The 21,200-nt window shown below is 42.9% G+C and overlaps 1 protein-coding gene across 2 annotated transcripts in view; it reads left to right on the top strand.

The window, feature by feature from the left end:
- The first annotated feature begins 563 nt into the window (after positions 1-563).
- DPYS (dihydropyrimidinase) overlaps positions 564-21,200 on the top strand; it is an 80,458-nt gene continuing 59,821 nt past the window's right edge. For both annotated transcript variants that reach the window (XM_003782549.3, XM_023517340.1), the window contains exons 1-4: positions 564-909; positions 15,005-15,163; positions 18,349-18,528; positions 20,256-20,445. In XM_003782549.3, the coding sequence (XP_003782597.1) occupies positions 646-909; positions 15,005-15,163; positions 18,349-18,528; positions 20,256-20,445 (793 nt within the window). In that variant the 5' untranslated portion in view covers positions 564-645. The remainder of the gene's footprint in view (positions 910-15,004; positions 15,164-18,348; positions 18,529-20,255; positions 20,446-21,200) is intronic.

Below are 21,200 nucleotides of genomic sequence, written 5' to 3' on the forward strand. Positions count from 1 at the left end.
AAACATGCTGGTGTGTGTTACATCATTAAAACGTGCAGGACAGTTGATACCAAGGCGTTTTCATTCCAAGTAGATTAAATGTTTCACTCCGGACTTTCACACAGTATGTTTGCCAGTTACTGGGATCAGATGATAACTTGCTCCTCGTACTGTTAAAGAGTATTTAACAGGAAATCCAGATCAGCTGGCTCTGTTCTGGCTTGGGCAGGTTTGGGTATTTTTGTTGCTGCTGCTGCCGGTGACTCTCCCTCTCCCTTTCTCCCTCTGTGTCCATCTTTTAGTTCAAACAACATCAAGGGAAGAGAGGTGAATTTCTCTCCCCTAAGTACCTTATCTTATGAAGCAAAATACATGTCCCTCGCTATTACTGTATAAGCTCCAAGAGCTCTCCCCTCCAGTGACCTGGGACACAGCTAGACTCAGGGCAACAGAACTTTTGAGGTCTGAGTGTGGAAGGACCACGCGGACTCTTCTGATCCTGGCTCCTGGCTCCAGCCCTGCCCTGCCCAGGGGAGGAGCCCACACCGCGGGCGGTCATAAACCTGCCGGCCCCTGAGCTCCGGATTTGCCCTCTCCTGTAGCCAGAGCCAGAGCGCGGGACTGTCGGCGGCGCCCTTCCAGGAAGGCACCGTGCACGCCCTCGCCATGGCTGCGCCGTCGCAACTCTTGATCCGCGGGGGTCGCGTGGTCAACGACGACTTCTCGCAGGTGGCCGACGTGCTGGTGGAGGACGGCGTGGTGCGGGCGCTCGGGCGCGACCTGCTGCGGCCGGGGGGAGCCTCCGCGGGGCTGCGGGTCCTGGACGCCACGGGCAAGCTGGTTCTGCCCGGCGGCATCGACACGCACACGCACATGCAGTTCCCCTTCATGGGCTCACGGTCCATCGACGACTTCCACCAGGGCACCAAGGTACCCCCTGCGCCGCGCCCCCGTCCCGCGGAGCCCGGGGGCCTCTCCAGCCGCCCCACGGACAATTTAATCCCTTATTGTACGTCCGATTAACCTCTCCCCTCCTCCGTTTTCACTGGTGTGAAGTGTAAATCCATAAATCTCCCTTGTTTTCTATAGATTTTTAAATGTTCTTTAGACAGAGTCGAGCTCTGTCGCCTAGGCAGGAGTGCAGTAGCATTATCGTAGCTCAATTTAGCCTCAAACTTCTGAACTTAAGACATCCTCCTGCCTCAGCCTCTCAGAAGCTAGGACTGGGGCATCTGCCACACCCCACACACTCCAGCTATTTTAAATTGGTTTGTTTGGGTCTTTTTTAGAACTAGGATCTTACTCAGGCTAGTCTCCAACTCCTAGCCTCAAGCAATCTTCCCACTTCACCCTCCCAAAGTCTGAAAATGTTGAGATTATCTGCGTGAGCCACCCCCTGGCCTATACAATCTTTCTTTGAAGTTGGCACCCTCAAGCCATTTCTCTCTATTCTCCTCCAACCAAACCCAAATGAAAAATCCGTTCCCCTATTAATTACTGCCTTGACTCCAAGTTAGCAGTGTGGTGGGTGATGTGTCTGGGTGGGCTAGAAGACCCCCCTGCATTCTCACCCCCACTCTCACCCACCACCTCTCTTCCCATCCCCGGTACAAAAAAATACAGCCCTGACCAGGGTTTCAGAGAGGAAATATTCCAGAAATAATAACACTCACACTAAGGCAACTTAGTCCCTTTCATGACCCACATCCTGCGGGGCCATCTTGCTGCTTGAGTACCTGTAGCTTTACTGAAGGTGCAGGGTGGCGGTGGGCTCACCTATCCCAGGTGAGGAAGGTTTGGACTTCTCTAGATACAAAGACCTACAAGCTTGGGTCAATGATAGGAACCTTTGGCTTCCAGAGCTCCTGAAAGCAAGATCAGGGTATTAACAGGGCAGCTGTCCAGGAACATAAATTTTAAATTCCACTCTCAGCACTTTGGCCATCTTGCATTTGGGCTGGGTTGAGGAAAATGGCTCCTTGTAAAGAGAAGCTATATTGCTCTCCTTAAGACCAAGGCCAGGCATGGGGAACCTGCAGCTTTGGGGGGCCTTCTGGATCTTTGAGTGCAGCCTTTTGATTGAATCCAAATTTTACCAAGACTCTTCACTCAGGGACAATGTGTGAGATTTTTCAGAGGACTACACCTTGATATGTGAAACAGTGCAGGCTATTTAGTCCAAATCTATAGACTAAAACGAAAGGAGTTTCGGGACGGTTACTTCCTTTACTTTCTGTCTCCTTACACCGTCTCCCCCACCCACCCCAGTTCCCTAAATCCTCTCTGATTAACCACAATGTTTAACAGAAACAAGAAAAGCAGATAGATCTGACCCAGAGAGAAGGACCTGGGGCGGGCTGCTCAAATCGACATTTAGAAAGCTTTTTCCTAATTACTAATTATTGACCTTTATCATCGAGTCAATAAAGTCTTTTGTGGGACAGATCATTATCTGCTTTGAGAATGAGCAAACTTTGTTTTGAATATTCATTTTTCCCTCTTGCTAAAAAGTGAAATTTACAGAATTATAATGAACTTACTTTTAGATTTTAAATCATGTTTTCAGCTATCAAAACAATACATGATTATAGAAAACTGGGAAAAAACAATAGGAAAGTAGAAATAAGAAAAATATTACTAGTGTTCTCCCTGTCGATGATGACCGTGTTTGGTGTATTACCTTTATGCTCTTTAATCTGCTTTATCTTACGTAATTGAGGTCTTGTAGTGCGTGCGTGCATGTGTGTCTGTGTCTGTGTATGTGTGTATACCTGCATATAAAACTTCATAACCTGCTGTTTTCAGTTATCGTACAAGCACTTTGTTACCACAGACTCCTCATGAACAAAGCACTTTGCTGGCAGCAGGGCGTTCCATTGAGATGGGGAGCTGCTATTTTTGACCATAATTTGCCAAGCCCACTAGCATCATTCTCTCTCCTACAGCTGAGCAGTCGCTTGCGTTTCCCTTTATTCCATCAGGATTCCAAATCAAGCAGCAAAGAAGGTGTTGGAATGCTGTGGGGAGGAAAATTCCTTCCCTTTCTCAAGAGTATCTATGCACATCCTAAGGTCCTGGGAGGTGGTTCTTAGTCTTCTATCTGTCCCTTGGCCATTCTGGGATTTTCCTGCTTAGAGAGATTTACAATTTCTAACTGGGAGGGCAGGTCTTTGTTGCACATTCATTATAGGCTGTTATCAACATCTGAAAGGACTTATCCATCAGCTGATTCTCTAGGCATTTCTATACTTGCCAGTTGTCAAAACATTAAACAAAAATGTCCTCTAGAGGAGCTTAGGATCAGGTAGTGAGATGGTCAGAGATATTAAGGTTAAAGGTTTAGTGAATACCAAATTCCTATTGAATATTTAAACAGCACTCACAAAAGGACTGAGTTGCAAAAATTTACTTCAAAACTGGTTGGTTGGATCCTGGAAGCTATTTCTCCCACCCTCAGAAATAGATGAAGCTTTGTAAGGGGAACCAGATGGGTAAACATAGATAAACATACATATGGAAGTATTGGCCTACGTTCTAGAAGAAGGGCATTATAGAGTTATTTTGTCTTCTTTCCTAGTCTTCACAATAATTCCCGGGCAGCATTGGTGGGTCTTTCTTTTGGGGAGCCAGGGATAAAGATAAGCCTTTTGTAAAAGCTGGTTGTATACGTTAAACTTGAAAAACATCTTCTCAATACCATAAGCTATACGTTATCCTTCAACAATCCTGGATACCATTATAGACTTTTTACAATTGAGGAAATTGAAACATAAGTTACCTGCCTGAGGTCACACGCCCAGTTCTGTAAGTGGTCAAGTGACTCTTCAAATTCACTACTGCCTGACCCCATCCCTACAGGTCTTACTGGCTAGGGTCTATTCCTTTGAAAAAAGGTCTAATGCCCAGATTTCTCAGGGGTGGCAAGTGATGGATGAGAAAGCCAGCACGTTAATGTGAGATGCCTTTTCTCAAAAATAGAGCAGAGTCGTCTTTAGGAAATAGAATAACTCTCTACTTGCCCAAAGCTGTAGGCAGTTAAAGTTATCAAAATAAATACACATTGCAGGTATTAACTTTGTAAGGCATTTGTACATGCACTTATAGCCACATCATCTCTAAAAGTACAGAAAAAGAGAGTAAGTATAGAAAGCCATAAAGTAAAAAAAGATACATCATGCTTGCAGGAGATGAATCCCAAAGGGTTAGAACATTAGCTACTTGTTTTCTGCCTCCACCAGACCAACCATTTACAAATATCTGACAAACAGATGAGGCCCTGTTTGTGGTACACAATGTATTGATCATTTGATTGTGATGAAAACTAATTTAACAAATGCAACCAAAGGTTATGTATGTTGTAAATCTAATTCATGCCAAAGATTGGTTATAAGGCTATAATTAGTTTTCTTAATTACAGGCACACTATTTCTGATGTAACTAATGGAAGTAATGTTCTGCCTTAAAGAAATCATATTTCATTTTGTTCGTCTATCCCCCATGTACAGTGGTCTTCCAGGAATTCAATATCCATGAGGAGGGACAAGGGGATTTTTTCATTTAATGTTGGATGTTGTGAATCCAGTGAACTTCAAGGAGTTATGACTTTGCTTTTACTGCATCTCGTGACAAAAGAGTGAATTATAAAAGTTCTGCAAGTTTCCAAATGCATATATTTATATTCAGATATGTATGCAAGTTGGAGTGGGTGGACTCTCATTAAGAACCTGGTAGTGTCAGTAGCTGGCAGAAGCATCATCTTTTTAAACATTGGGAAACCATGAAACATGTTTTTCTTTTCTCTTTTCTTTTTCTCTTTTGTAAAGGACAAAAAGTTCTCCAAATTGTTGAGACAGGAAATTATACTTTGCTTTGAAACTTTTTGGTAAAATGCCATCAAAGTGATTACTTACAAGGCAGTGTAAGGCATGTGATTAAACTCCCATTTATGGTTGTATTTATAGAGCTGTCTCACCTTGTGGAAGATCTCTGCTTCAGAAACCTTGGTTGCAAACCAAATCCCTTTTCTGTTGCTTGCCAGGGCTCCAGGCTGGGCTTCAGGAGCTGTGCGGGCTGACTGTGTGACCTCTTCCGGCAAGTCCCTTGCTCTCTTGGGAGTGTCATCATTTTCTTATCTTTGAAATGAGGAATTGGTTTTTATTATTACTATTATTATTATTTTCTTTTTTGCAGTTTTTGGCCAGGGCTGGGTTTGAACTTGCCACCTTCAGCATATGGGGCCAGCACCCTACTCCTATGAGCCACAAGCACTGCCTCCCCCCAAAATTTAAGTTATAAAAATTGCATACTTAAGAAAATGCTAGAGCATTGTAATGTATGTCAAACAACTATAAAACAAATGGCTTTTTTAAGAAATAAAAATACAGAGGAGTATAAAGAAAAATAATATTTAAATTATCTATGGTTTTACATTTGCTTACTTATCCTTTCAGATTTTTCTTTTTTTGGAGGGACATATAAGCCTTTTTTTTTTTCCTTCTCCCAAATTAGGCATGCAGTTTGGATTCAGCCTCGTTCATTAGCCATTTCCCCAATCCCTTAAATCCCGCTGGAGAACATGATTTTTGTGGTCCCTTTATCCTCTCAGAGGCTGAGTCTCAGATCTTTCTCTCCAGCCTCCGTACCTGTGAAGCCTCAGGCCTTCATTTCTGCCTCTTGTCGGATATCACAACTTACATGTTCCAAAAGCACCTCGAACTTAGCATGCTCCAAACTAAATATATCCTTCCTCCCCAAGCCTGACCCATTTTTCTTCCTGTTTCTGGAACTTTTAACAGCTCCATTCTTATCTTTTCAGTGATGGACATTTGGGGGACTCCTAGCTTTTTGCTAGTAAAAAGCAATGCCCTGGCAGACATTCCTGTCTATAAATCATTGTTCACAGCGCCCCGGAAATCACCCCTCAAAACAAAAGGCCTGGGTGCAGGCATATTAGACACATCTTAGAGGAGTTTGTTACCTGTATACAGACTGCTCGTCAGTTTATGCTCTTGTTATAATTCCCATTTCACTACAGCCTGGCCAATAGTGGATAAGGACTTTTACAAATCTGTCAGTTTAGTAGGAAAAACATAGAGGTTCTTAATGTTTTCAAAAGATCATTTCTATAATAACTGGTGAGGTTGAGTATTGAAAGTTCATGTTGTCTTAGTAGTTTGCATGTTCAAGCTCTGAGGTTTGTAATAGCATGGTTTCCCTGCATGGCCATTTAAGGATGACAAAAATAACCTTTGGACTAATCAGAAATTTTGTTAAGCCACCTCAAAAATTAATTTGAAACCCCTGGTGATAAATCAGGCCCCACTGAGGGTGTTATGTGCTGGGAATCCTTTCATTGAACTTAACAGATTCTAGGGCAGGCCTTCTTTCAGGTGTTACACCCAAGCACTCCATGCCTTTCGCTCCCTCAGCTGTTCTCTCCCTCTTTAATCTGGTCTGAGTGTTTTCAACATCTGATGGAAATAGCCTAGAAATCAAGGATGCTGTGATGTGGTGGTCAGGGAGGAAAATCTTTTCCAGTACGCTGTCAGGCTCAGTGATTGGGAGCCTGAAAATTAAACTGACAAAAGATCACAAGAGAAAATGAAAAAGTTTTGTTTTTTTTTTTATTAAATCATAGCTGTGTCCATTAATGCAGTCTTGGGGTACAATGTGCTGGTGTTATGTACAATTTGAAATATTTTCATCCAACCGGTTAACATAGCCTTCATGGCATTTTCTTAGTTATTGTGTTAAGACATTTATATTCTACATTTAGTAAGTTTCATATGTACTTAGAAGGGTGCATAAGAAAAAAGTTTTTTAAATTAGTATGCATATGTGGGAATTCACAGAAAAATGTGATTCAAGTAGGGGGTTAGAATTGGGGGTTTGTCTACCATCTTAATAGGGAACAAGAGGGGAGCAGGTGCTTACAGGAATACAAATGCCTTAATAGGGGAAGGTTGTGTGGAACAAAGTGCATTTATAGGAAAACAAATGACTTTCAGGAAAAATAGATTGGCTCTTAGGAGACTAGACGGGGGCTATGATGGCTTTTGTGACATTTTGGCATAGGGCAGACTTATAGTCTCTAGTGATGACTCAGTCTTTCCTGATTGTGAAATTCCCTAAGAGGGTATTTATGACAATTGAGTTCTTTGGGGATGCTCTGCTTTATGGCAGATTTGGAGTTTCAGGGGGGGAAAGAAAGGAAAAAAAAGAAAGAGAGGGAGGGAAAGAGGAGAAGAGGGAAAGGAGGGAGGGAGGTTGGTTTTTCTCAAATGTCTTCAGCTTGAAATACTGTTTATGCTACAGTTGCATCTTCTGGACCGTTCACTGCCGTCTACTATTGATCAATCTTAAAGTAAGGATTTTTCAAGTTGGACATTAGATTCCATCAATTTGGTCGACAAATATTTCCTGGAAACTCACTAAGTGCCAGGCATTGTGCATGGGTCACAGAGATGAAAACCACAGTGTCCTCTAGGGCAAACAGACTACAGATTATACAGAAGACTTTTGGCCTTGCAGACTTCACTTTGGTGATTTGTGATTTCAGTATTTTTGAGTGAACCCTTGAGGCCGTGACATCTGGCATTTTGTCTCTTGCTAGGGCGCTGGTGTAATGGCTCGCATCCCCACGCTGTGTTTCTGAGCAGGTTACAGGGCTGATAAGTGACCCTTGCTAACAGCCCAGCATCTACCTCTCAACACCACTTGGGGCTCTCTTCTCATATGTCAGGTGGCAAGTTGAGGGAAGACACTTGAATTTTTCTGTTATCTTCTGTTGCATCTAAGGGGGAAATTGCACGTTATAGTGATTCTCGTGAATGAGATCCTGAGCCCTGAGGACCTGTTGTTCACATACAAAGCAAACACCTTAAAAATTACCAGGAAGTAAAACACTTTTTTAAAATCTTTTTTAAAATCGAGAAATTCCTTGAGGCATAGATCTGAAATAGACTGTAATTTTATTTGTTTAAAGTCCTCATTAACACTGGATTTTGGACAAAATGAAGAGTCCGCCTTCAGATGTGCTCAGAGCTCACATGCCATATTCACATTTTCACAGCAGAATGTAGGAAACCTTCTATGGCTGCCCAAGGCTAGCAGTATTTTGAAGAAATGACGTTTCACACCAATATACAACTTAAATGGCTTTTCCAGTTTCCTATTGGAGAAGTGAAACATCATAATTATTTCATTTCATAACATTTAGGGAAAATTCGCCGGTTCCTTTCTCCTTCAAATGTCTATGTGCCGGGCACTATAATGGGCACATGCATGCAGAAATAAAATACCAGTTAAATCAGAATCTCTGTGAGATGGGGTAAAAGGTTTCTAGACGATTCTAGTGTGTACCTGGATCAGGCATTGTTGTTCTAGGTACAGGAGGGGTTAGCAGAGGGAAGAACATGAGTGCCCTCTCTCTCTGAGGTGGAAAGGAGCTCAATGGCCCTTTTTTTTTGGTGACAGAGTGTCACTCTGTCTCCTGGGCAGGATCCTGTAGCATTATCTTAACTCACAGAAACATCAAACTCTTGGTTCAAGGGATCCTCTCACCTCAGCCTCCTGAGTAGCTGGGACTACAGGCACCTGCAACAATACCCTACTATTTTGAATTTTATTTTCAGTAGAGATGGGGTCTCAGTCTTACCCAGGCTGGTTTCTTAACTCCTGACCTCTAGCAATCCACATGCCTCACCTCCCAGAGTGCTAGGATTACAGGTGTGAGCCACAGATCTTCTGAGACAGGAAGGGGCAGTGCCACTGGAAGGCCGAGTGAGCTGAGAGGGGTGACTCAACAGAAAGCTGGGAAGAAGCTGAAGTTCGGATCATGCAGGGCCCCAGGGGCTGTGTAACAATTGTCTTTTCTTCATCTTGAGAGCAACGGAAAGTCAGTGAATGATTGCAAGTGCAAGTCACGGGGCAGGTGCACAGCAAGTGTCCTGCCCCCCTTGGTCTTGTGTTTGCAGTGTTCCTCTCCAGCTGCGCACAGGGCAGCCTCTCATTAACACACCTCCCTATGACCCTCTTCTCTTCTCCCTTCCCTTCAAATGTCTCCCGTTCAGGGTGAAGGTGGCACCAGGCAAGGGAAGTGCAGACGCAGGAAGGGAGAGACTCCTGGTGAATGTAGGGGGGAGCCTCCAGCGGGGTGTTGATGGATTAGACTTGGGGGTTCAGGGAAGAAGAAAAGCAGGTGTCAAGGGTGAACCTTAGTCTGTCTTTTGCACGGTAGGATGGATAATGGTCCAACTAGTATTTGGCGAGGCAAGAGGCAGAACATGGCCAGGCGATGTGCAGGACATCATTACCAGGCTGAGTGTGCTTCTGGATTGGGGACACAAATCGGATCATAGGTCTTCATGACTAGGAGAGAGCTGGAAATTCAGCCAAGAGCTTTTCTCCCTAAGGCTCAAACATACTGTTGGGTTTCTTTTTGTTTTACTTGGACGGAGCAGATCCTGTGATGGATTTTAGTGAAGCAAAGTCACTTGTTCTAGCTTAGAAATGAAAATGTGGAGGCTCCATTAGAAGAACGAAAATGCTTTGGGATGCGGTAGTCTCTCCCCTTAGCTGTGGTTTTTGCTTTCCACGGTTTTGGTCCCCGTGGTCTGAAAATATTAAATGAGAAATTCCAGAAATAAACAATTTGTACGTTTTAAATTGTGTGGCATTCTGAGTACGTGTGATGAAATCCCACAGTGTCCCTGCTCCATGCAGCCTGGGCCGTAAATCACCCCTTTGTCCAGCATGTCCTTGCAGTAGATGCTCCCTGCCCGCTGGTAACTTAGTAGCTGCTTCAGTTTTTGAATCGGCTGTTGAGTAATTGCAGTACATGTGTTCAAATAACCTCTGTTTGACACAATACTGTCCCAAAGCACAAAAGTACTAATGCTAGAATATTGTTATATTTGTTCTATTGTATTGTTGTTGTTGTAAATCTCTCACTGTGCTAACCTTGTAAATTAAGCTTTATCATAGGTCTGTATGTTTGGGAAAACACGGTATGTGTGGAGGGTCAGTACCATCTGCAGGTTTAGAGTCCTGGAATGTGTGCCCAAGGACAAGAGGAAACACTGTCCTTTGCTGAATAAACCCTTCAATAAAATCTTGCGTTATGTAACACTATGATCAACCTACTGTTGGTTGGAGTTTATCTCTGTGCTCTGTTGCATTTGGACTGGGGACAGTACAGATGCCCCTGTCCCCGAAAAGAGGGTGTTAGACAAATGGGAAGGGTTTCCGGGGAGAACGGCCAAAGTAATTAGGAGCTGAAAGAATTGATTTATGAGCTGAGATTAGAAAAGGTAAATGCATTTGTTTGGCGAACTGACAAATAAAAGTGGAGAAAAGTCAGTCAGAAGTAAAAACAAAGGAAGCAATTAGGTTTCACGTAGTGACATGAAGGGAATTCAGCCCAGGCTGTCCTCTCCTGTTCACTCTAGTTTCTCCAAATTCATTCCCAGTCTGGGGTGATGAGAGGAAGAAGAAACAGACAACAAGAAACAAAGAAAAGATAAGTGGCTGCCCCTCTCCTGTCCCTCTCTTCCTCCTAATCAGAAAGGTGGAGCATTTGTGATTAATTCTTAGTCAAGAGCTTTCAAATGCATCGTTAGGTGATTTTGTCGTTGTGTGAACATCATAGTGTTTTGCACAAACCTGCATGGCCCGGCCTACTACACACCCAGGCTGCACGGGGCTGGTACAGCCCAGCACTCCCAGGCTACACACCTGTGCAGCAGGTTACTGCCAAATTCTGTAGGCAGTTGTAACAAAGTGGTGACTATTTGTGTATCTAAACATATCTAAACATAGAAAAGATACAGTAAAAATACAGTATTATCATCTTATGGGGCCACCATTAAGTATGCATCCATTTTTACTGAAACATTGTTAGGTCGCTTATGGCTGCATATAAATCTATACTTTATGTATATATGTATATATATGTCTTTGTGTCATATATGCGGGAAATGTTTTCTCTTATTAAAGTCATGACATTTATATAAAATTTATCAAATATTGAAAATAAAGTTTCACTAGAGGAAAATCAAAATGACGTTACTATACTGCCCAGAAACAGCCCCTGTCGACACTTTGCAGAGCTCTGCACCAGTTCCTTTCCTGCTGAGTGTCGGTGTGTTCTGGAGCCTGTTACTGCGGCTCCCCCATCAGGTTTCGCTTCTCTCTCTCTGCTTCACTTCACCTAACTCAGGACCCTCTGGCGTCCTCTCCCAGGTCACACCCCATTCTTTGCCTGGCCTCAAGTGCACTCTGGCATCAGCTCCGCAGATATCACCACGTGGACCCGTGCCTGAGAGCCTCGCACTCAGATGTCCCCTCTTACCTCAGGTTCCCCTCAGTGCCACATGGCGATCCTCCTCTGTCTACTCGTCTGCCACCTTCTCCATCATCCCTGTGAAATCTGCTCACCTGACTCCTTTTACGTAGAGCAGCCATTGCCCTGTCTTCCTCCTTTCCTCTAGGAAGGATGACTGTGTGTGGTCCCCAGTGGTCCCCAGACCCTCTCCTCCCACGCCCTTTCCTCGGAACTCTCCCTCATGCCACTCCATTTCCTGCAGGCACAGGCTCTGGAGCCGGATGACTTTGGTTCCAGTCCTGCCATTGCTCCTTGCGTCTGGGAGACTTTACCCAAGTTACTGAATGGTTCCGCATTCAGTTTCCTTCACTCTAACATGGGGTGAAGAATACACCAGCGACAGAGTTATTGAAATGATTAAAACATGCAAACATCAGAGTAGCTCCTGACACACACTAAGTGCTTGCTATGAATTAGATATTGTCATTATTCTTATTTATAAGGTTTTTTTTTTAGAGGCAGAGTCTTGTTCTATCACCCAGGATGGGTGTATTACAATTCACTACAACCTCAGACTCCTGGGCTCATGTGGTCCTCTGCCTCAGCCTCCTGAGCAGCTGGGACTACAGCCAGGCACCACCTGCCCAGCTAATTTTTTCTTTTTTTTTGTAGAGACAGGGTCTAGAAATATTTCCCAGGCCGGTCTTAAACTCCTAGCCCCAAGCAATCCTCCTGCCTCAGCCTACCAAAGTATATGAGCCATTGCACTACACCCAGCCTGAGTTAGATATTATTATACTCCATTGGCAACTTCCAGGTGTGGCCTAATCCTAGTTTAAATCCAGGTTTCCTCTGATCTCTGAAATGATCTTTCCCTCCTCTGAATTCCCAGTCATTTTGTTAGGGAGGTTTGCATTTTTTAATTTCCTTAAAGTAATTTATATTTTACTATTGTTTGTTGTAGAAGTAGGCTCACTACCTATTATTACTACCTAAGTTTCTTATATTTATTTATTCATATTTCTATCTCCCCTCTAGATCACAGACACTCTGATGGCAGAATCTTTGTCTGGTTATTTGTGTGACTTCCTTACCCACTTGGGTGGAATAGACTTCTCTTGGTAACAGTTTTATTAAGATATAATTCACATACATAAACTTCAGCCATTTAAAGTACATAATTCAATGGTTTTTGGTATATTCACGGAGTTGTGCAGTCAGTACCACAATCAACTTTAGAACATTTTTCTCACCACCAAAAGAAGCATTGTACCCTTTAACTATCACCCTCCAGCCTCCCCCCATCCCCACCATCCACTTTCTCTCTCTATGATTTGCCTCTTCTGAACATTCCATATAAACTGAATCATACAATATGTGTTGCTCATTGCAGGAATACACCACATTTTTTTTTTTATCCGTTCATCAGTTGATAAACATTTGTGTTGTTTCTGCTTTTTGGCTATCATGGATAAAACGGTTCTGAATAATTGTATACAAATTGTTTCATGGAAATGTTTTCATTTCTCTTAGATATATACCTGGGAACAGAATCGCTAGGTCATGAGGCAACTCTGTATTTAACTTTCGGAGGAAGTTCCAACTGTTCTCTGACGTAGGTGCCCATTTTACCCTCCTCCCAGTGGTGTATCTACTGTCTCCTTGTCCTGCAGGTGGTAGGCTTTTAATGGGATGGAATAGAAAGAATGAATAGTTCTGAACCTTGATTTTCTAGTTAAGTAGACACTAGAAAAGTCCTTTCTTACAGCTTTCATTAACAGCACATTCTAGTAGAAAAATGCCCTTCACCCTCAAGGGATGTCTGTGTCCTATTGGGAAGACACTTCAAGAAGAAAGAAGGTAAAGAGATTAATCTGCATTCAAAGAGAAATACAGAGCCCGAGGAATTTTTCTAGGATTATCATTTCACCAATGGAGTTTCTTTAAGAAATGCAAATGTGTATTGTTTTGCCTGGATAAGGCAGTGCTATTTAAAGATGGAAACAATGTACAGGATCCTGTACAGAAAGTGAAATTTCTGAGAGTGAAAAGAATTGGAGCAAGGCCAAGTAACTTAAGGGAAAATACAAATCTAGTGAATTAATCAAGAAGGAGGAGGTAGGATAGAGCTGGAGTGCCAGTAAGGACATGGGAGCACTCGGGATATTTGGGAGGCTGAATGGGAAAGGTGATTGGAAGAAAGGCTGGTGGCCTGCCCCCTCCTGATTTGTGACAAGCACCTTTCTGGTGATGACATGAGATGATGCAGGAAAGGCAGAAAAATTCCCACTCCTGACGTAGTGATGCTGGAACTTGTAAGGCACTTACCATGGGTCAGACTCTGCAGCCAGCACTTTATACACATCACCTAGTTTAGTTGCCCCTAACAAGCCTGTGGTGTAGGTACGATGATTGTCCTCACTTTGCAGATGAGGAATCCGAGGCACACAGAGGTTAAGAAACTACTCAGATCACTACAGTTAATAAGTGTTCAATCTGGGCTTTGTGCCTGGACCCAAGGACCCCACTGGCTCCCTGCCCTAAACCACTGTGCTTCATCTCTCCTCACCTGTGTTTGTTTTCTTCACCTACATTGTTTGAATACAACAATTAAAAGCTATCAATGACCAGCCTGATGGTTCATACCTGTAATCCCAGCACTTTGAGAAGCCAAATCTCAAAAATAGTAGCTAAGTATAGTGATGCTTGCCAGTAGTCCCAGCTACTCAGAGCCCAAGGTGGGAGGACTGCTCGAGCCCAGGAGTTTGAGGTTGCAGTGAGCAATGCTCAGGCCACTGTGCTCTGGGAGAGCAGAATGAGATCCTGTCTCTTAAAAGAAAAAAAGGATATTAAACACCTCATGATTTTAGTCTAAGTAAAATCAATTTAAATAATTAGTCAAAGGCATTTGATTCAGGAACAGTCTTTAAATTAGTCATGATATAATGTAATGTAATCCACCAAAGAGTATATTGAGAATTGAGGCAGAAGGCAGGGAGTTATAGACCATGGAAAGGAGATTAAACTTTATTGCAGAGCCAATGAGAAGCATTAGTTTTCATCTTTGGAGTTGATGGTCACACATTTCTGCTTTGGAAATATCCCTCTTGTTGCAAGGGGGGAGGTATGTTGAAGTGGGTAGGAGATGATGGCCAGTCAAGACTCAGTTACACGGGATCAGGGGTAACAGGTAGAGGGCAGATGTGAATCAAGGAAGGATGGGGGGGCCATGGGTTGGTTGCAGGGCTGAAGGCAAGGCAGGAGCTGTGCATGTTTCCAGGCTTCCACGAGGATCACAGGGCAAGTTGCAGATGCTTTTAACCACGATGGATGCTAATAAAATGGGACTCTGTGATAATGAATACAGTTTCTTGAGAAGAAAACTATCTGAATCTCTCACTATTCTAGGTTGGATTTTCTTTACAGTCTCCACTCAGTTTTCTTTGGGTGACAGCCATTTTCGTCTTATCAGATATAGCATTCTTTTTGCAGAAGCAATTTTGGCCATGTTAATACTTCTCACTATAATTTATAGAAAGCCTATTTATGCCTCTCTGTGTCATTTAAACAAAACAGCATCTTTGTGCAATTCCCTGGGCCCACTGCGTTTGCCCAAAGGCTTATAAATGCACTGTTCAAGGTGACAAATGACTTAGCTGGAACATCTATAGCTGACTTGCTGAAACCCTCTTGTGATTCCAGGCGGCTCTGGCGGGAGGTACCACCATGATCATTGATTTTGCCATTCCTCAGAAGGGCGGCTCCCTCATCAAGGCCTTTGAGACCTGGCGAGGCTGGGCAGATCCCCAAGTCTGCTGCGACTATACCCTTCACGTGGCAGTGACATGGTGGAGTGACCAGGTAAGACACCTGGTTCCATTTGTTCCCCTTGCCTTATGCAAGAGCAAGAAACTTACTGGTGACATCTGTTGCTTCCCGGGTGCCTGGAAGACAGAACTGAAGGGAAGACTTGGCATTGCGTGCTCTCCTGTACCTTCGGGAGTTTGAATCCTGTTAAGCGTTATTAACTGAAAAAACACTGAACATTTTTTTAAATCACATAAAGACGATAGGATAAATCTCTTATGTTTGTTCACAGCAGCTTCTCCTAATATTTAATCTATGAATTGTAAATGCTTTACATGTGATTTTAAAAGTACTTATCTCTCTTCTTTCTCAATGTCCACACCCTGTAAGTCTTTGAAACAGTATTTTCTCATAGATTAAAACTTCAATTAGAAATGTTTAATTTCTCAGGGAAAAATCAAGGTAATTTGAAATTTAGAATGCTTTAAAACTAGATGCCTCCAAAATACATACGTACATAAAACGGGATGCCTCCATCCCCACTCCTGACCCTGCTTGAGAGAGGAAGGGGCAGTCCAGGACTGTTTCCTGAGCCTTCTCCCCACTATATCAACAGGGCAATCTTCCTACACTCGTCCAGCAATGTTTCCACCTGGTCAGACCATCTCATGGTAGAGCTTGACCCAGCCTTCCACCTCCATTAATTATACAGGCCATAGCCAAAATAATAACATGATTCAGCTATAAAACAATTTTGAGAGAAGTTCAAATATGTTGAATTCTCCCCATATAACTGTGTATGTGTGAACTTTGGTAGAAACTGTTACCTGGGATTTAAATCACATGTTTTTCTAGATGGGTCTTAATTCAGAAGTCTTTTAACCAGAAAAGGTTCACCGCAGTGACATTATTTAAATACCTTATGCTCCCACCTCACCCCCAGATAGGGGCTTTACACACCAAGTTAATATAAAACAAGTCATCAGTCTTTAACAGATAGTTCAGCAAACATAATAGCAAGGTTTATAGTCCACAGCCAAAGTTAATTTTTCTCCAACAATGAAAGGGATCATCGATGAGGTCACCTTCAGAAAAGGCTCTTCTACTCAGGGAGTAAAACATGTCTCGGGTGTAAGCAGTGCAGACCGTAATTTCCTTAAAGCTCAGGATGTGAATATGCTAATAAGATTTAAAACATTTTTTTCTATCAAAATAATGCACTCATTGTAGAACCTTTGAAACAAGAAAAAAAAAGTAGCTACATACACCTTGCTGTTGTCATATAACGTATCTTTGAGGTCATCTCATGACTTGTCCTCTCTCAACATTTTGGTGCTTTTTCTACTCTTTTTTTTCTTAACTACTTAATTTATCTATTCAACAAATAGTTACTGAGTGGCCACTACCCACCAGGCACTGTTCTGGAATGTTCTAGGATGAGATGGACAACTCTGCTCGCAAAGCCCCTTCTCTCCTGGGGCCGACCTCCCACTGGGAGGTGATCAGCAGATACATAATATTTGAGGTGATAAAGCACCCTCAGGAAGAGTCAGGAAAATCAGTCAGGAAATAAATGGTGGAATTGAGTAACTTCACATGTAATATTATCATTTTTAAACTTTGTTGATTCAGTAGAAAAACTTGCATTGCTTTTATTTTGCACTTTTTTTTTCTTTTCTATTTGTGAGACAGGGTCTCTGTTGCCCAGGCTAGAGTGCAGTGGCACAATCATAGCACTCTGCAGCCTGCAACTCCTGAGCTTAAATTAAGTGTTCTTCCCTCCCTGGCCTTCCAAAGTGTGTGCCACCCCACACGTTGTGCTTTTTAATTAGTAGGAAGGTTAACATAGTTTTTCATATGTTTATTAGTCATTTGTATTTACTTCATGAATTGTTAGCAACATTTTCCACTTGGGCTGTTAGGGTTTTTCTTACCAAGTTGAAAGAGCAAAGAGCTTTTATCAACTAAGAGCAATAATCCTGTTATGTTTTCATCTTTTTTTTTTTTTTAGACAGAGTCTCACTTTGTCACCCTCGGTAGAGGGCTATGGAATCACAGCTCACAGCAAACTCAAACTCTTGGGCTCACGCCATCCTCTTATCTTAGCTTCCCAAGTAGCTGGGACTACAGGCATCTGCCACAACGCCTGCTATTTTTTGAGACAAGGTCTCGCTCTGGCTCAGGCTGGTCGCAAATTCATGAGCTCAGACAATCCACCCGCCTTGCCCTCCCAGAGTGCTAGGATTAAGGTGTAACCACCACACCTAGCTATATTTTCATCTTTGTCTATGTTTTAACATAGGGAAGTTCAAGTAGTTTTGTTTGACCAAATCTACTGATTTTTCCTTTGAAATTTTTAATCCTTATTGAGACTTGAATTGGACCTACAAGTGCAATTACCAATTGGCTTTGATCTTGCCTTGCCCCTTCCCCTTGAAAACTCCAAGTTCCCTGAGCTCCCCAGTGGTCTGGGGTGGGGTGAGAAGCCAGCTCTCATTTCCTGGGAGCTGCCAAAGGGGCGCATGCCTGCCACAGCTCTGCAGACAAACGCTGAGCTCGTACTTCCTTGGGCACAGGTGGGTCAACGCACACCTTCTACTTCCTGCCCCTAAGGACTCTTCCTTCAGCTTTCAGATTTGAGCCCAAATCCTTACCCCACAGGGACTGATGCCTTCTGGGTCCACGATTGCTTCTGTGACTACCACATGGCTTTGTCCTCATTTTCTAGAATAATTTCCTCAAATTAGAAGGTAGATGCAGAGAATTTTACATCCAAGTACAGAAATGAAGCACTTACAGGGAAGTGATTGACTTTTTCAAGATTTAAAAGTATCACAGGTGTACGGTGGCACACACCTGTGGTCCCAGCTACCCAGGAGGCCGAGGCAGGACAGTCACTTGAATTTGAGACCAGCTTGGGCAACACAGAGAGCTCTGTCTCCAATAGTATCATAGCAGCAGCAATTGTCAGATGAAATGGAGAGAAAAATCAAGGTCTTATTTTTTTTTTTTTTTTGGCCGGGGCTGGGTTTGAACCCACCACCTCCGGCACATGGGGCTGGCACCCAACCCTTTTGAGCCACAGGCGCCACCCCAAAGATCAAGGTCTTAATGGCATTTTTCCATAACTAAACTCCTGTTCTTCTGTTACTTAGTTTTCTTCCAATACAATATTTTGGAGAATATTTATATTATCATTTAAATTAGAGTGATTTCTTATTGTTGTTGTTCCCTTTTAGGTTAAAGAAGAAATGAAAATCCTTGCCCAAGATAAAGGTGTTAACTCTTTCAAGATGTTTATGGCCTACAAAGATCTGTACATGGTCAGAGACACGGAGCTATATGCGGCCTTCTCTCAGTGCAAGGAGATTGGAGCAATCGCCCAGGTCCATGCAGAGAATGGAGACTTAATCGCAGAGGTAAGCATTTGCCTTCCAAACTCTCCACAGAGATGAGGCCACTTCTACAGAAAACAGCCAAACCTTAAGGTGAATACAATTGGCCCTATGTAGGTAAACTCATTTAAAGCATTCGAAGGACAGAAACCCAGAGATGGATTTTCTGAGGCTTAAAAACATTTGAGTTGGTGCTGGGTACAGTGGCTCCTGCCTGTAATCTTAGCACTTTTGGAGGCTGAGGTAGGTGTATTGTTTGAGGAGTTTGAAACCAGCCTGAGCAAAAGTGAGAGCCCTGTCTCTACTAAAGATAGAAAAATTAGGCATGGTGGCACATGCCTGTAGTCACAGCTACTCGGGTGGCTGAGGCAAAAGGATTGCTCAAGCCCAAGAGTTTGAGGTTGCTGTGAGCTATGATTTCACAGCACCCTACCCAGAGCATCAGAATGAGACTCTGTTTCAAAAAGAAAAAAAGAAAGAAGCACTTGACTTGATTGACTTGAGTCCCTGCTCCGAGTTTTATTCAGGTGGGATAAGCCGTTGAATTTTGGATTTTCTCCCTTTCAAACCAGGTCTCCATTAGATCCAAACACACGCTATTGTAGAAACGCAGATAGTTTTCTTTGTGTCCCCAGCACAGTTTACTGCTGATGTTTAATAGCTGCCGTTTGGGCTGCCACTGCGTGGACAGCATCAGTGCAATCTGATGACTTATGCAGTGTATTAGGCAGCTGTTTAAAGCCCTACTCTTCTCAGAAACTGGGTATTAAAATGTGCTCTGGAGGAATCTAGATGATATTTATTTCTCATGTTGTTCCATTATTAATGCCTGAAGGGTACACCATCTGCAAGATTTAAAGAGCTGTCTCTTCCCCTCTATATTAGCTGATCTTTTCTCTCCCTAGGCTCAGCTCCCTCTAAAGTGAGTGAGATTGAGCCTCAGTGTCCAGGAGGCAGTGGGGGATAATGAGAAGAGAGTGTGAGCTGAAAAACAAAACAAAACAGAAAACAGACCGGGGTTTAAATTTGACTCTTCCACTTAACACCTGGCAAATCATCTTACCACTCAGAGTCTAGACTTCCTACCTTTTTTTAAAGGACGAAATACAGTTTTGGAGAAGGAAAACTATAGGTCAATACCAGCAGGGGTCCTCAAACTTTTTGAACAGGGGGCCAGTGCACTGTCCCTCAAAATGTTGGAGGACTGGACTGTGGGCCCCAGGACAAGTCGGCTGCTAAGCAGGACAGGCAGCTGCTGCAAAAATACCGGGCAGGCTGCATGTGGCCCACCGGGCCATAGTTTGAGGATGCCTGATTTAGTGGGTTGGGTGGGGCACCAGTAAAGACTATGGGTTCAGTAAACCCAGCAGAATGAATTAGAGTCACTTCGACCAGGATCTATAGTATTTTATCCTGTTTGTCTAAATCAGTGTAAGTCTTCAATATGGACATCACTTTTCAAAGAATGTGATTAGAACTAACCTGCCTGTCATATCTTTTTCACTTTTTCAATCAAAAGAATTTGGTGAAATATGCATATGGAAAATGAACATGTATTTCAAAATATTAAAACTTTTTACCAAATACACCATACACACACACACAAACACATTCACATACTCACACATAACAAATCGAAAAGGCAGTGTATTTGATTAAATATGATAAAATAATGGCGTTTGTCGTTAGTAAACCTTCCTTGTGTGTGTACACATTCCTGCTGTCTTCTTATATTCTTATTGTCTTTTTAGGGCGCAAAGAAGATGTTGGCATTGGGGATCACAGGCCCCGAGGGCCACGAGCTGTGCCGCCCGGAAGCAGTGGAGGCGGAGGCCACGCTGAGGGCCATCACCATCGCCAGCGCTGTGAACTGCCCTCTCTATGTCGTGCACGTGATGAGCAAGTCTGCAGCGAGGGTGATCGCGGACGCTCGCAGAGATGGTAACTCCTGAATCTAACCTCCTGTATCGCTCAGTACTAGCTAAAGAGGGAGGTAGAACACCTGTAACCTTTGCTTATGAGAAAGTTGCACTTGAATTTCTAGAACATTTCTTCCTCCCTTTTGGTTGGCGTCTGTTTTCTTTTATCCTTATGAAGGTCTACCTTTTTTCTCCTTTTGCTCACCCTACCTGCCTGTCTTCCTTCAGGGTATTTCTTCTCCACCCTTGGGACCTCAAGCCATTTCCTTCAGCCACATGTCCCCGCCTTCAGTGCCAGCAGCAGCCCCTTTTAATCTCATAGCTAAATGCAAAGCTGTCTAGTTAATTTTTTAAAAGAAGCTCTCTATCTCTCAGGCATCTCCAGGCGATGCTCAACAAATTTATTTTGAGTTGATTTGTCTGACAGCCACTTGGTGTTGAAGCAATTCAAACAGTTATACAAATATCATTTTTATGAAGATTATTTTAAGATTTTAAAGTGAAATTTATTTTTATCCCAAACTAATTTCCTCAGTTATCTAGTCCAATCTAGTACAGAGTCACCTTGAAAGAAAGAGGAAAATCTCCTGTATTTTGATAAGGATTGGGCCAAAAAATAATTTCATTCAGTTGCTAGTACCAGTAAAGAGAGGATGAAAAACAAACAAGGTGAATCCTAGTCAATGACTTTAGGCCCATAGTATATTCTATTATCTCATTAGGGACCCAGATAGTCTGAGACAGTCTTGCTGAGATGTTGTACTTGCTTTCTTTCTT

The sequence above is a fragment of the Otolemur garnettii genome, unplaced genomic scaffold, assembly GCF_000181295.1.
Source record: "Otolemur garnettii isolate 467f Iridium unplaced genomic scaffold, OtoGar3 scaffold00004, whole genome shotgun sequence".
NCBI classification, from domain to species: Eukaryota; Metazoa; Chordata; class Mammalia; order Primates; family Galagidae; genus Otolemur; species Otolemur garnettii.